The 14,058-nt window shown below is 45.0% G+C and overlaps 2 protein-coding genes across 3 annotated transcripts in view; both read left to right on the top strand.

The window, feature by feature from the left end:
- The window catches only part of NOP58 (NOP58 ribonucleoprotein), a 507,450-nt gene that overhangs the window by 363,834 nt on the left and 129,558 nt on the right, over positions 1-14,058 (top strand). The gene's annotated exons all lie outside the window — the stretch shown is intronic.
- The window catches only part of KIAA2012 (KIAA2012 ortholog), a 133,781-nt gene that overhangs the window by 80,102 nt on the left and 39,621 nt on the right, over positions 1-14,058 (top strand). Inside the window, exon 10 of the mRNA XM_049772909.1 lies at positions 3,166-3,303. Within this exon, the coding sequence (XP_049628866.1) occupies positions 3,166-3,303 (138 nt within the window). The remainder of the gene's footprint in view (positions 1-3,165; positions 3,304-14,058) is intronic.

Raw genomic sequence — 14,058 nt, 5'->3', positions numbered from 1 at the left:
CCCAAGCACCAGTGTGTAAGGCTCACTCTTTGGACCCTCGGGCTACTAACTAGATGTGATGTGAGGGGATTGAACTGGGGTCTGTGTGCACAGCAAGCGTCTGACCCCTATATGCTTCCTGAACAGTAAGTGTGAGTTTAATTAATGAATTTTAAAACAAAAATAAGCTAACACATGACTTCCTTTTCTGATTTTAACTTTCTGGCTTTTGTGCTCTCAGAATCCTCCCTGTGTATTTTTGGGGGATGGTTGTTTGTTTGTTAAGGACTTAGGGGGGGGGGGAGTGCTGAGCCATACCGGCAATGCTCAGAGGTTACTTCTGACTCTACACTCAGGAATCACTCCTGGTAGGTTTCAAGGGGACTATATTCGATGCCAGAGTTTGAACATGATTTGATTGTGTGCAAGAAAAGCGCCCTACCTGCTGTACTATTGTTCCGGCCCCCCTCCCTTGTATGTTAACCTTTCCTTTATGTTCTTTTCTTTCTCTATATTTAAACTTTCTTTGATCTCTTTCACTATCACTTCTTTGTGAGTGCATGTCTTTTTTTTTTTTTCTTTTTTCTTTTTTTTTTTTTTTGGTTTTTGGGCCACACCCTGTGAGGCTCAGGGGTTACTCCTGGCTATGCGCTCAGAAGTTGCTCCTGGCTTCTTGGGGGACCATATGGGACGCCGGGGGATCGAACCGCGGTCCGTCCTAGGCTAGCGCAGGCAAGGCAGGCACCTTACCTCCAGTGCCACCGCCCGGCCCCCTTTATTTTTTTTCTTTTTTTTTTTTTTTTTTTTTTGTGAGTGCATGTCAACATAATAAGCAAAACAGCACTTCAAATTCTAGTAACTAAAGAGCTTCACTTAAAAATGACCCGTCTGACGAGATTGATGGCCCTTCAACGTGAGGAAGAGGAGCCATACAGTCAGAGAACTGTTTTATCCAAAGGTTTCTAGGTCAGGTAATTTGGAGAAGTTGTTCTCACATTCTCTCAACTCCCTTCGATCTGAGACCCATGTCAGAAGTTAAAGTCAGTCCAGCTGTTGGAATTGGTCTTGGCTCTGCCTCTGTCCTCCAGTCTAGCCTAATGCAAACTCTTGGAGAAAAGTCTGATTTCATCCCGTGATTCATGCATGATTTTGGAAGCTTAAAAGCTTGAAATGTTTCGTCTGATGTAGCTTGGATGAAATACTTTCACTTGATCTAAAAATGGGGTGGGGCTGTCTCACGCTGAGCAGCTCATCAGATATATGGCTCATGTGTGACCTGAAGTCTGGCTCTGAGTTTGTCCAAAAAATCCTCCAGTCAGATTTCAAACCCAAAGCATAGGGTGTAGGTGTCCAGTGGAATGATGGCAGCTTGTGGAGACCCACCAACTGTTCGTTCATCATTCATCCTGAAGAGCAATATAAGTGTTATGGGAGAGAGAATTTATGATGACCAAGAGAGACAGACATCCAAGAGCTAGCTAGTCTTGAAGAAAATGTGGAAATGATCAAACCCACACCCACACTGATCTCATGGCACATTAATGTATGTGACCCTCACACTTAAGAAAAGCCAGTAACTTAACTCTGGGTGGAGCCAGTATATTTCTCCAGGCCTCCTGGTCCACACACTAATTCCTGTAAAAAGAGATGCTTGACAACCTCGTTCTCCACCCTAACCTAACCCCTGTACTTAAAGCAGTGCTGAGACTGGTAGCTTGTCCCTGGTGTGTCATTGATCTTGTTCAGAAAATAAGGGGTGGTGTGTGTGTGTGTGTGTGTGTGTGTGTGTGTGTGTGTGTGTGTGTGTGTGTGTGTGTGTGTTCCAAGCCCTAAGCCAGACACAACTGGCATAGGGCTGTCTATCCTGGTAACAGGATATCCTGGTATCTCTCCTGATGGAGCTGATGGACTTGTAGGACAAAAGATAACAGCCTGAGCCTAAGCATTACTATAACCAATACTAGGAAAGCCGCTAGGCTTTAGAGCAATTTGGAAGAATGTCACGGGCAAAAAAGAATGAGAAAGGGCTAGAAAGGAGAGTGTGTTCCCAGGAGAGGAAGGAGCAAGCAGGAAGGTGTTGCTTCAGAAAGTGAAAGGCCAGGTTGATGGTAGCCATTGGCACTTACTGCCCCACAAGAAGGTCAACATTTCCCACGGAACCTTACCTCGCCTTCTCCAGGGCATTGCTTAAACATGGTTTTCGTGGGGCTGCTCACCCAATTACCCTGTTTAAATTGCCACTCCACCTCCGCCCCCAGCTATGCCTCGCTCCCATCTCTGACTGACTTTTCCACCTTATCGTGAATCTGCCTTCAGACTCGGTTCTTGTCATCTTTTCCCACTGAGTGAATGAACATTTGTATCTTCATGAGGCAAAGCCTTCTGTGTGCATCTGGCACTGCCATTTCCACTCTGTGGACATAAAAAAAGAAAAGACACTTGATAAATACATATAGACTAATTGAAAGACTCAAGAGAGATGGGCCAGGGTTAATCAGGAAGGGAGGGAAAAGCCTCCACAGCAGCTTGGCTGACACCCAGCCTGACTTGGATGGCCTTTGAAGGATTGCAACAGAGAGGTGAGATCGTCCAGTTTCGCCTCAATAAGTTTGGCCTGGCTGCTGATGGGGACTGGGTTGGAAAGTAGCTTTAGATCCCACTTGGCAGCCCTGAAACATGACCCCATCTATAGGTAGTAGGGACAGGAGAGATTAGGGCAGAATATTTGCTCCTTTCCCAGACTCCTCCCTCCCACCATCCTGCTTTCCCTCTCTCCCAACTTGGTTCAAAGTTGCGTTGGTTCATAACAAGTACATTTTTGTCTTGAAAAAAAAAATCAGAATAGCATTACATTTGAGACAAGACAGATTTGATGGCCTTTCATATAAGTTTTAGAAGTACTAGGCCATCAAATCTGTCTTGTCTCAAATGCATCTGTCCCCAACACCGCCAGGTCTGGCCCTGCTTTCCCCTCTCGCACCATTTACCTCACCCCCAGCTGCCCAGTCTAAGCTGTGCCGGGCACACCTTTTATTTGAAACAATAAATTTGTTTAAAGGCTGCTGCTATTAGTGTTTCTTCCAATGCTGAAAAAAGTGCTTTCTATAAATAGTTGGGACTTTGGACTAGCCCTTATTACACCACGAATCATTCTGATTAAAACTGGGTTTTCTGCTCTCTTCACAGAGCACCCAGCAGTCGTTGGAGGCAGCAGCTCTGGAAACAGGAGCACCTCGAAGTTGGATAAATAACGGGATGATGTGTTCAAGCAGGAAAGAATCTCACACACGCACTCTGCACATCGACATGACGCCGTTCCTGAAGGTGATTTCACACTGAGAAGACAGAAGGGTTCTGCAGCTACCTACACAGGCGTTCAAGTTAATACACTTCAACCTGATACAAAACAGCCTCAGAAGCTCCTCAGAGCTCCTGCTTTATCAGAAAGGGCAGAAAATAGGCTAGTTTGTAACCGATGAAAAAAGAACAAACTAGGGCAGTGATCACAGCTGGCCATGGAGGAACCAAGCTATGGGTAGCCTAGTTTGGGTGAGGGGGGCTGGAAAAAAGAGAGAAGAAAGGATAACCACCTCATAAAACAGGCAAACATAATTCCTTGTTCCTTGACTGTAGCTAAAGGAATTGTTATTGATTAAGCATAGGAACTTGGCAGAGTTACTGTTCCTCCTAGTTGCTGTTCTTCCTAGAGAAGAACAGTTGAGTTTCAGCTAGAAATCCATTGATGCACTCCTCACCTGGTTGGTTTTCTCTTCTCCAAGAGTTCCACTTCCTGTCTAGTAGTGGGTCCTGAGTCCCTGCAGTGGGGATGCCATTTGCCCATCTTTGCAAAACTCCACCCTGACCTCACCTGAACACAAAACCCAGTTCAGTGGAGGCACACAAGGTGGCCATGGTTAAACCCCACAATCCTGTGGCTTAAGGCTTCTTCCAACCCATATTGCAGGGAGGGCCTCCTTTGAGTTGAATGGACTGGAAATCAAAATGCCATCCAAAAATAGAACCAAGTTTGCAGGGAGACCTCAGATCATTTTACACTACCCTGTAAGACCCAGACTACTCCCTTGATAAGAATTGACCAGGAAAATTAGGTACAGAGGAGAGGCCACATCCTTGAGAAGTCCACAACAAACCAGCAGGGACTTCGGAGATCAGGGGTCCTCCTAACCTCAGCCAACCCAGAGCTTTCCTGTGATACCTCCTCCATATAACGCCATTCAGTTTTACCTGTTTTTCTCTGAGGTTGTGCTTTGCTTGCCCCACACTGGCAGGTGGAGCTCACTGGACAACTGGATCTCACTTGCCTGGCTTGGGTCACAAGTTCATGTTGGGCTAAAGGACTCAGCAAGGCAGAGGGGTGGGAGATACTGTAAAGCCCTGTCTGGAGTCCCGGGGACTAAAGTGAAAAGGAGTTAGGGTGTCCTAAAAAGGGAAACAGGGCACTTAAAGAGAGAAGGAAAAGGAATGATTCTGGGAAGCAAAACCAAAGATGTTTGCTGCAAGTATTCCAATGAATCACCTCGATTAGATCAGTGTGCAGGGGTGCCAGAACAAAGGACTGCAGACCAGGTGGCTTTAACCACAGAAAAGTAGTTTGTAACTATTCTAGGACTAAAAGTCCGAGATTAGAGCTATTTCTTATTGTCTGATGGGAAACCCTTTCTCTTATGTCTTCACATAGTCTTCTGGGTATGTCTGTGTCCCAATGCCAGTCACTTTCATTAGCCCTTTACATATTCATATAAAATTTATATTTTATTTTGTCTTGTGACGGCTACATCTGGCAGTATTTAGAATTTACTCCTGGCTCTGCACTCACGGATCACTCCAGGAGAGGCTCAGATGATCATATGGTCTGCCAGGGATTAAACCCAGCTTAACTGCATGGAAGGCAAGTGCCCTACCCACTGTACCATTAGTCCAGACCTTCATGTCAAAGTTAGAGATAGATTGTCCACTTCTACAAAAAATAAAAAATAAAAAGAGAGGGGCTGGAGCAATAGAGCAGTGGTAGCTGCTAATAAAAAGAGGGACCAGTTATATTGAATTAGGACCCTCACCTCACCCAGTGACCCCACTTTACCTCTTTAAAGATTCTCTCTCCAAATACAGTTTCATTTTGAGGTACTATGCTATAAGTAAGGCCTTAATATGTGAATTTTAGAGGAAGATTATTCAGCCCAAAATATTATATTATATAAATAAATCATTCCTGTGGCCCAAGAGATTGCACGAAGGTAAAAGCATTTCTGAGCACAGAGCCAGGAGTAACCCCTGAGTGCTGCTGGCTGTGACCCAAAAAAAAGAAAAAGAAAAAGAAAAAAATAAATCATTCCTTTTTTTTTCCTAGCAATAGTTTAGTTTTTCCTTAGGGCCTGAAGTATTGTGATTAGTGCTTTGGGGAGGGAAGGAGAGAGAGAGAGAGAGAGAGAGAGAGAGAGAGAGAGAGAGAGAGAGAGAGAGAGAGAGAGAGAGAGAGAGAGAGAAGAGGAAGAGGAGGAAGAAGAAGAAAGAGAAGGATGAAGAGATGTCTGCCCCAGAGGCAGCAGAAGGGAGGGTGGAAGGGAAACTGAAGACATTTGTGGCAGGAAATGTGCCCTGGAGAAGGAGTTGGACATTGTAAGACTGAAGCCCAATCATGAACAACTTTGTAACTATGGAGGAAAAAAAAACTGTATTATGAACAACCTTATAACCAATGAAGAATTTAACTAGACTTGGTGGGGAGATTTACAAAGGCAGTGCTCAGGAGGCCCAGGAACTTCTCCCAGTACTTATTGGCCAACCAGACTAGCAGTTTAAAGCAAAGGTGTTACACAGAACCTATGGTGCCAAGATTACCCAGGCCACTCTGGTGGTGCTTTGGGGCTTGGGAGACTTTGCCCATCAATGCTCAGGGGACCATGTGGAGCCAGAAATCAAACCAGGATCAGCTAGGCTCATGTAGGGCACATGACTGAGCTCCTGTGCTGTCTCTCTGGCTCCTTCATTGAACATCTTCATTCTGGCTGCAGAATCAGAGCAGAGAGATTTAATAATATGGTTCCAACTTAATAGCACAAAATACCTTATGATTATCATAAATTGGTTTCTTTATTAACAAAATGGTGTGTGATCTTTCTGCTCTACAAGAGAAGCATTACTACTTTCAAGGTGAGCCCCAAATGTAGTACTGAGTTGCTTTCATCTCTGAGGGGTTGAAGTCAATCCTTTAGAATTTGTGTCCCATGATGTTACTCAGAATTTCCATATGCGGGGCTGGAGAGATAGCATGGAGGTAAGGCGTTTGCCTTTCATGCAGGAGGTCATCGGTTCGAATCCCGGCGCCCCATATGGTCCCCTGTGCCTGCCAGGAGCAATTTCTGAGCCTGGAGCCAGAAATAACCCCTGAGCACTGCCGGGTGTGACCCAAAAACCACAAAAAAAAAAAAATTTTTTTCATATGCAGGACCAGAGAGATAGGATGGAGTTAAGGTGTTTGCCTTGCATGCAGAAGGACAGTGATTCGAATCCCGGCATCTCATATAGTCCCCTGAACCTGCCAGGAGCGATTTCTGAGTGTAAAGCCAGGAGTAATCCCTGAGTGCTGCCGGGTGTGACCAAAAACCAAAAACCAACCCCCCCCCCCAAAAAAAATAATTTCCATATGCACTTTCCTACTTAAGTCTTTTAAAAGCTTTGGGTCCAAAGAGATAATAGAGTGGGTAGGGTGCAAGCTTTGCACACAGCTGACTTGGGTTTAATCCCCAGTAACCCATAAGGCCCACTGAACCAACCAGGATTGGTCCCTGAGCATAGAAGCAGGATTAAGTCCTGAGCACTGCCAGCTGTGGCCTGAAAAAAATAAGGAAAAAATAAAAGAGGGGCTGGAGAGATAGCACAGCATGTAGGGCTCTTGCTTTACACGTGACTAACTCAGGTTTGATCCCCAGAGCTCCTTATATTTCCCAGAGCCTCCCAGAAGTGACCCCTGAATACAGAACCAGGAGTAACCTCTGTGCATTGCCAGGTGTGACCCAAAAATTCTGAAAGGGGGCCACAGAGATGGTACAGTGGGTATTGTGCTTGCCTCGCCCATAACTGACCTGGGTTCAGTCTCCAGCACCCCTCAATGTGGTCCCCCCAATCCCACCAGGAGTGATCACTCAATGCAGAGCCAGGAGTAAACGTTGAGCACAACCAGGTGTAACCCAAAAAACCATAAAAAAGAGAAAAAATTTAAAACTGTAGACAGTAATTTTTTTTTTTTTTTTTTTTTTTGCTTTTTGGGCCACACTCAGTGACCCTCAGTGGTTACTCCAAGCTATGAGCCCAGAAATTGCTACTGGCTTGAGGGACCATTTGGGACGCTAGGGGATCGAACCACAGTCCGTCCAAGGTTAGCTAGCGCATGCAAGGAAAACACCTAATTGCTTGTGCCACTGCTCTGGCCCCGGACAGTAATTCTGTTACTGTCCAGGGCTGGAGCAGTATATATATATATATTATTATATATATATATATATATATATATATATATATATGTCTTTATTTAAACACCTTGATTACAAACATGATTGTAGTTGGGTTTCAGTCACATAGGTAATTCTTATTAGTCCCATTTCACAGATGGAGAGGTTGAGGGTCAGTGATGTCATGGGTTGCCTCAATGCCCTCCCCATTCCCCCATCCTGAATCCTTCCAGTCAGTCCCTAGCTCAGAACAGTGTGAGAACAAAGGGAAGGCCCAGTAGCAGGTTTATCTGGGACCTTGTGGGAGAAACAGATTCTGGAACCAGGAAACTGGCATCATTGCAATAGGTTACCCGGTCCAGAAATTAGACTGGGAATACTCTATAGGATTCTGTTTCCAGTGCTCCAGCTTATATTTATGGTATTTGTTCCTCTGTGTATCCCAATCCCTTCCTTCGTCCTGGAACAACACATCCTGCTTAAGTATTTTCTAAAACCAAAGCCCCAGGGTGCTTAGAATCCCTGACCACTTCGTCCTGGTGTTTCTCATTAATGCCGGCATCCTGCTGAATTTCTTTCACAAATAGAAAAACATGGCACAGGCATTATTTCTAAACCTCCAGACTGCAGCCTGTGGGGTCTACACTGTGTCTAGATCACACAGCCCGAGCGTCACCCCGGCTCCATCCTGCTGCTATTCTCCCCTGCACCTGCCGACCTCTCCTTCCCTGCAGGACTTAGCACCATCCCTGGCAGGCAAACCTTCCTCGGCCTAATTTAGTTTTGCCTCTCTGAGGTCCTGCAGAAACCTGTCACGATCTGTCACTCCACTCGGCACACCACAGAGCTATGGCGTGGTTTCTTGCCGCTCCTCTGCATGCGTGAGCAGCTCACAAGTCAGATCTTTCGGCTTTTCTGCCCCTGGTGCCTTACCCACGCTCTGGCATCTCACAGAGACTAATTAAAGCTCGTGGTCAGGAGGAGCAGATGACATACAAATGCCCTGGCAGGAATGACCGGGTTGGGACTTGAACCTGCAGAACATCCATTTGGGTCACTGGTCAAGTACCATCAACCTGTTTTCCTTCACTCAGTTTCCTCATTGTCTTCCTGACTTCAATGCAAAGTGACAGCATTTTCTTGATTTCAATTCTTTTATTCTAATCTTGATCTCCAGAGGCATCACATATTTTTTTGGTTTGGTTTGTTCGATTTGCTTTGTGTATTTTTTTTGTTTTGGTTTGGTTTATTGCTATTGTTTCTTTGTTTGGTTTTTGGTGTGGGGTCCATTGTTATCGGCACTTAGAGTACTCCTGGAAGTGCTTATGGGACTATGTTGTGCCAGGAATAGATGCAGGCCCCTCACATGCTAGGTATTCACTCTGGCCCATTTAACTATGCATAAAGAAGTATAATGGAGTATAAAAGAGTATAATAGAGAGTAAAGGAGTATAAAACAATGTAAAGGAGTATAAGGAATATAAAGGGGTGTGAAGAAGTATAGTGGAGTACAAAGGCATGTAAAGGAGTATAATGAAGTGTAAAGGAGTATAAAGGAGTATGTCTCCCAGGCTGGGATGTAGCTCCACAGCAGACTACTGGGCTTTGCATGTGCGTATGGCAACAGTTACTGTTGCCAGCTTCCTGGCAGCTTTGGAGCTGTAACTGGCCTTTGTAAGTCAATAAAGATAGATTAATACTCAAGGGTGCTTGATTCCCAATGTGATATCCACACCGATTAGAGGCTGACTTTTTTTTTTTTTTTTTTTTTTTTTTTGCTTTTTGGTCCACACCTGGTGACACTCAGGGGTTACTGCTGCCTATGCACTCAGAAATTGCTCCTGGTTTGGGGGACAATAATGGGATGCTGGGGATTGAACCCAGGTTCGTCCTGGGTCAGCCCTGTGCAAAGCAAATGCCCTACTGCTGCCCTATAGCTCTGCCCCCTAGAGGCTGACATTCTAAAGAGTTTATTTTAGGGGCTGGAGTGATGGTAGAGTCAGTAGGGTGTCTGCCTTGCATACAACCCTCCTGGGTTTGATCCCCCAGCATCTTTTATGGTCACCAAACCCAACAAGAGTGATCCCTGAGTGCAGAACACTGTGAAGCCATTGAGTGTGGTCACACAAAAAATAAATAATCTAAAATATGTATTTTATGGATTGCAGTTTAGGAAGTTTTTGGGTTTGTTTTTTTGTTGTTGTTTGTTTGTTTTGGGTTTTTTTTGGGTGGTCACACCCAGCAACGCTCAGAGGTTACTCCTGGCTCTACACTCAGAAATTGTTCCTGGCAGGCTCAGGGGACCATATGGGATGCCGAGATTCAAACCACCATCCTTCTGCATGCAAGGCAAACACCCTACTTTTATTTATTTATTTATTTATTTATTTTTGCAAACACCCTACTTTCATGCTATCTCTCCGGCCCCTAGTTTAGGAAGTTTTAACAGTGTTATGGAATTGCTATACAAACTTACTCTCCCCCACCAGCTGCCAAGTGCCACCCTTCCCATCACTGTCCCTGCATCTCTTTTGGAGAGTCTGGTCTGGTCTTTCCCCAGGAGCCTCTCACTGTTTGGTAGCTAGTTTTATCTGCCCGTGTCAAGGACTGTTCAGCATGGCTTGTTCTACTTTGACTTTATTTTTTACACATGAGTATGATCATTCTCTATTTGTCCCTTACCCTCTGACTTATAGTCAAACTTTTTGACTTATAAAGTCTAACTTTTTTTTTTGTCACAGTGAAAGTACAAAGTTATCCTGGTGGGTTTTCAGGGATACAATGTCTCTGGCCGGTGAGGTGGCGCTAGAGGTAAGGTGTCTGCCTTGCAAGCGCTAGCCAAGGAAGGACCTCGGTTCGATCCCCCGGTATCCCATATGGTCCCCCCAAGCCAGGGGCAATTTCTGAGCCCTTAGCCAGGAGTAACCCCTGAGCAGCAAAAGGGTGTAGCCCGAAAAACCAAAAAAAAAAAAAAAAAAAGATCAATCCCAGGGATACAATGTCTCAAAACCGATTCCTTCACCAGAGTCCACTTTGCCCACACGGTCTCCCTTCTACTTACCAGCCTGCTTCAACAAGACACACTTTATAGCTGTATATAAATTTCTGAGTAGGGTTTCCAGTCCTGTACTGATAGGGTTATTTTTTTTTCTTCATATATACCACTTTACCCCCTTAGCACCATCTCCTCCTTGCTTCCCTCCACCATAACTCATTTATCTTGAAATTATGTTTATGTTAATTCATAAAGAAATACTTGTTAAAAGTCACATTCTGGGGCTGGAGTGGTGGTGCAAGCGATAAGGTGTCTGCCTTGTGCATACTAGCCTAGGACTGACGATAGTTCCATCCCCCAGCATCCCATATGGCCCCCAAGTTAGGAGCGATTTCTGAGCACATAGCCAGGAGTAATCCCTGAGCATCACCAGGTGTAGCCAAAAACAAAACAAAACAAAACAATAGTCACATCCTATCTTATTTGTGAATTACCACTTTACTTTGTTGACACTTTTCTAAGCAACAAACAGAATTTGAAACTAAATCTCTTTCTTATTTTAGCAGGAACTCACCAAAAGATTATTTCAAATAATCTCTCCACCTTGGGTCACTATCTATGAAAGAAGAAATGTAATTTTTTGCCTATGAAAACATATGACACATAGCTATATATTGAGAAGGCTAAATTTTATCCTTGCTGTCTTTGAAATTCCACCAAAGAAGGGAGCTTCTTGTTTCTCCCTTTTAACCCAATTTTCTGTTAGGCTAAAAGGATCTATTTATAAGCAGATTTTTTTTAATTTTCTTATTTCTAGTTTTTGTTTTTTTGGGCCACACCTGTTTGATGCTCAGGAGTTACTCCTGGCTAAGCGCTCAGAAATTGCCCCTGGCTTGGGGGGACCATATGGGACGCCGGGGGATGGAACCGAGGTCCTTCCTTGGCTAGCGCTTGCAAGGCAGACACCTTACCTCTAGTGCCACCTCTCTGGCCCCTTATTTCTAGTTTTTTAACTTAGCAATTTATTCTAAGGGATGCTGTATTTTTATGAAAACTATTTTTTTTATAAATGCTTCCCATTTATTTAGGGATGAGGCTTTATTTCCCACAGCATCAGACTAAATCTGCTTTGTGTTCGAAGTGGGAAATGCAAATGGAAGGACAACACTTAAGGAGCCAGAGTAATAGCACAGCAGGTAGGGTGTTCACCTTGCACTCAGATGACTCAGTTTGATCCCCAGCATCCCTTATGGTCTCCCAAGCTTGCCAGGAGCAATTTCTGAGCACAGAGCCAGGAGTGAGTAAGCCCTGAGTGCTACCCGGTGTAGCCCAAAAACAAACAAACAAAAAAGGGCACTTAATTTGCAATCGTTTTTGTTTGTAGTTGTTAGTTTATTGGTTGGTTTTTGAGCCATACCCAGTTGTGCTCAGGGCTTGCTCAGGGCCTACTCCTGGCAGGACTAAGGCACTGGGATCCCGATGGGGTTGAGGGATCAAACTCCAGACAGTTGTGTGCAAGGAAAACACCCTAATGCCCCACCCTTTGTATTGTCTGTCCAGCTGCAATCTGCCATAGCTTTTTATACCATCATATCTCATCTGCTATTCAAAACTAAAGTACTGTGTCTGGGAGATAGCAGAGCAGAGTTAGAGCACATACACAGGTTTGATTTCAACACCCCCCCCAACACACACACACACACTCACACACACACGCACATCATCATCATCATCATCATCATCATCATCATCTATGGGTGTGGAGGCCCCAAGCACCACTGGGGTATGGTGGCTCATGTACCCCCAACATCGCCTTCTCAGGCCCATGTATTGGCACCCTCACCCAGTCTGGCTGACCAAGAACAAGATGTGAGCCCCCTGGGCTCCATGAGCACCAGTGGGAAAGTTTCCCTTTCTGAAAAAAATAAATTCCTAACAACTAACCCAGCAAGTGAGAACCATGAGGGGTTAAGAGTCATAAGTGAGGGCCGGAGAGATAGCATGGAGGTAAGGCGTTTGCCTTTCATGCAGGAGGTCATCGGTTCGAATCCCGGCGCCCCATATGGTCCCCTGTGCCTGCCAGGAGCAATTTCTGAGCCTGGAGCCAGGAATAACCCCTGAGCACTGCCAGGTGTGACCCAAAAACCAAAAAAAAAAAAAGAGTCATAAGTGAGAAGACAGTGTCCAACAAACAGAAGACAGTGTCTCTTTCCAAAGCAGCTTGGGTGCATGATAATACAGTGGAAGACTAGCTGCCTTGCGTGGTGATGAGACGCAAGAGGAATTTAGTTTGCTCCACGTCAGAGGAATTTCACGAGGGGTTTGCTCCACTTCAGTTGCTGGAATGATGAGCTCGGATTAGGCAGAGCTGTCTCTTGGTCACAGTGTCCTTTCTGAGCTTTCCTGCCAGAGCTGATGCTTAGCAGAGTGGCCCGGAAGCCTGGCATATTCCTGCTTTGGAAGGCCTAGCTGAAACATGTGGGTTAGGACCGGGAATCTCTCATATTCTTTTGCATAAACTTTCTAGATTTGCAGGAGGTAGGACCATGCCAGTGCTCAGGCACTATTTCTGGGTCTGTGCTCAAGGATCATTCTTGTCGGTGCACAAGGACCATATATGGTGCCAAGATTTGAACCAACACCCATGTGTGCAAAGCAAACCCCTTAACCTCTGGTCCCGATCATCAGACATTTTATGCTGTTTTGTTTTTGTTTTGTTTTGCTTATGTTTTCTCTTTGTTTGTTTCAAAAAAGAAAACAAATAAAGCCAGAGTAATATCATATCAGGGAGGTCATTTGCATTGCATGCACAAGCGGACCCAGGTTCAATCCCTGGTATCCCTTATGGTCCCCCGAGCCTGCCAGGAGTGATTCCAGAGTGCAGCGCTAGGAGTAACCCCTGAGCATCGCCAGACGTGGCCGAAATCTAAAACAAACAAACAAACAAACAAAAAAGAAGCATGACGATCATATAAAGCTTTTGTTTTTTTAATTTGTACCATTATTACTGGTGAGAAGGGGGACACATGTGAGGACTACATGGGGCAATGATTATGTGAAATACTAGGGTGCTCTGCCAGTTCATGGAGGTTAAAGTGACGCAGGGTTGGGGTTCACTATTGTGGAGATGTCGAGGAGGTAGGATTCCGAGCACAGTGTGTCTCTGAGAAAAGTAGAAAACGGGGTTAAGTATGATAAGGAACCCATTCCCTGATAATCCTGAAACCCCACAAAAGGCTTGCTGATCCTATGTTACCCTCCTTTCATCATTGGAACTTTCCATTTGCTTTTGACATAAAGAAAACCAAATTCTTCTTCTTTTTTTTTTTTAAATCAAATTCTTTTTTTTTGGGGGGGGTGGTTTGGGGCCACACCTGTTTGACGCTCAGGGGTTACTCCTGGCTATGTGCTCAGAAATCGCTCCTGGCTTGAAGGGACCACATGGGATGCCAGGGGATCGAACGGTGGTTCATCCTATGCTAGCTCTTGCAAGACAGACACCTTACCTCTAGAGCCACCTTCCCGGCCCCAAAATCAAATTCTTAACTCTCTCTACTGGTTCCGGAATTGCTCCCTACTTCCCTCTGCTCTCACTAGCTGTCCTGGTTGCTCCAG

Source organism: Suncus etruscus, chromosome 5 (genome assembly GCF_024139225.1).
Source record: "Suncus etruscus isolate mSunEtr1 chromosome 5, mSunEtr1.pri.cur, whole genome shotgun sequence".
NCBI lineage: Eukaryota > Metazoa > Chordata > Mammalia > Eulipotyphla > Soricidae > Suncus > Suncus etruscus.
The sequence above is the reverse complement of the archived record's forward strand: the minus strand, read 5'-3'. Positions and strand labels throughout refer to the sequence as shown.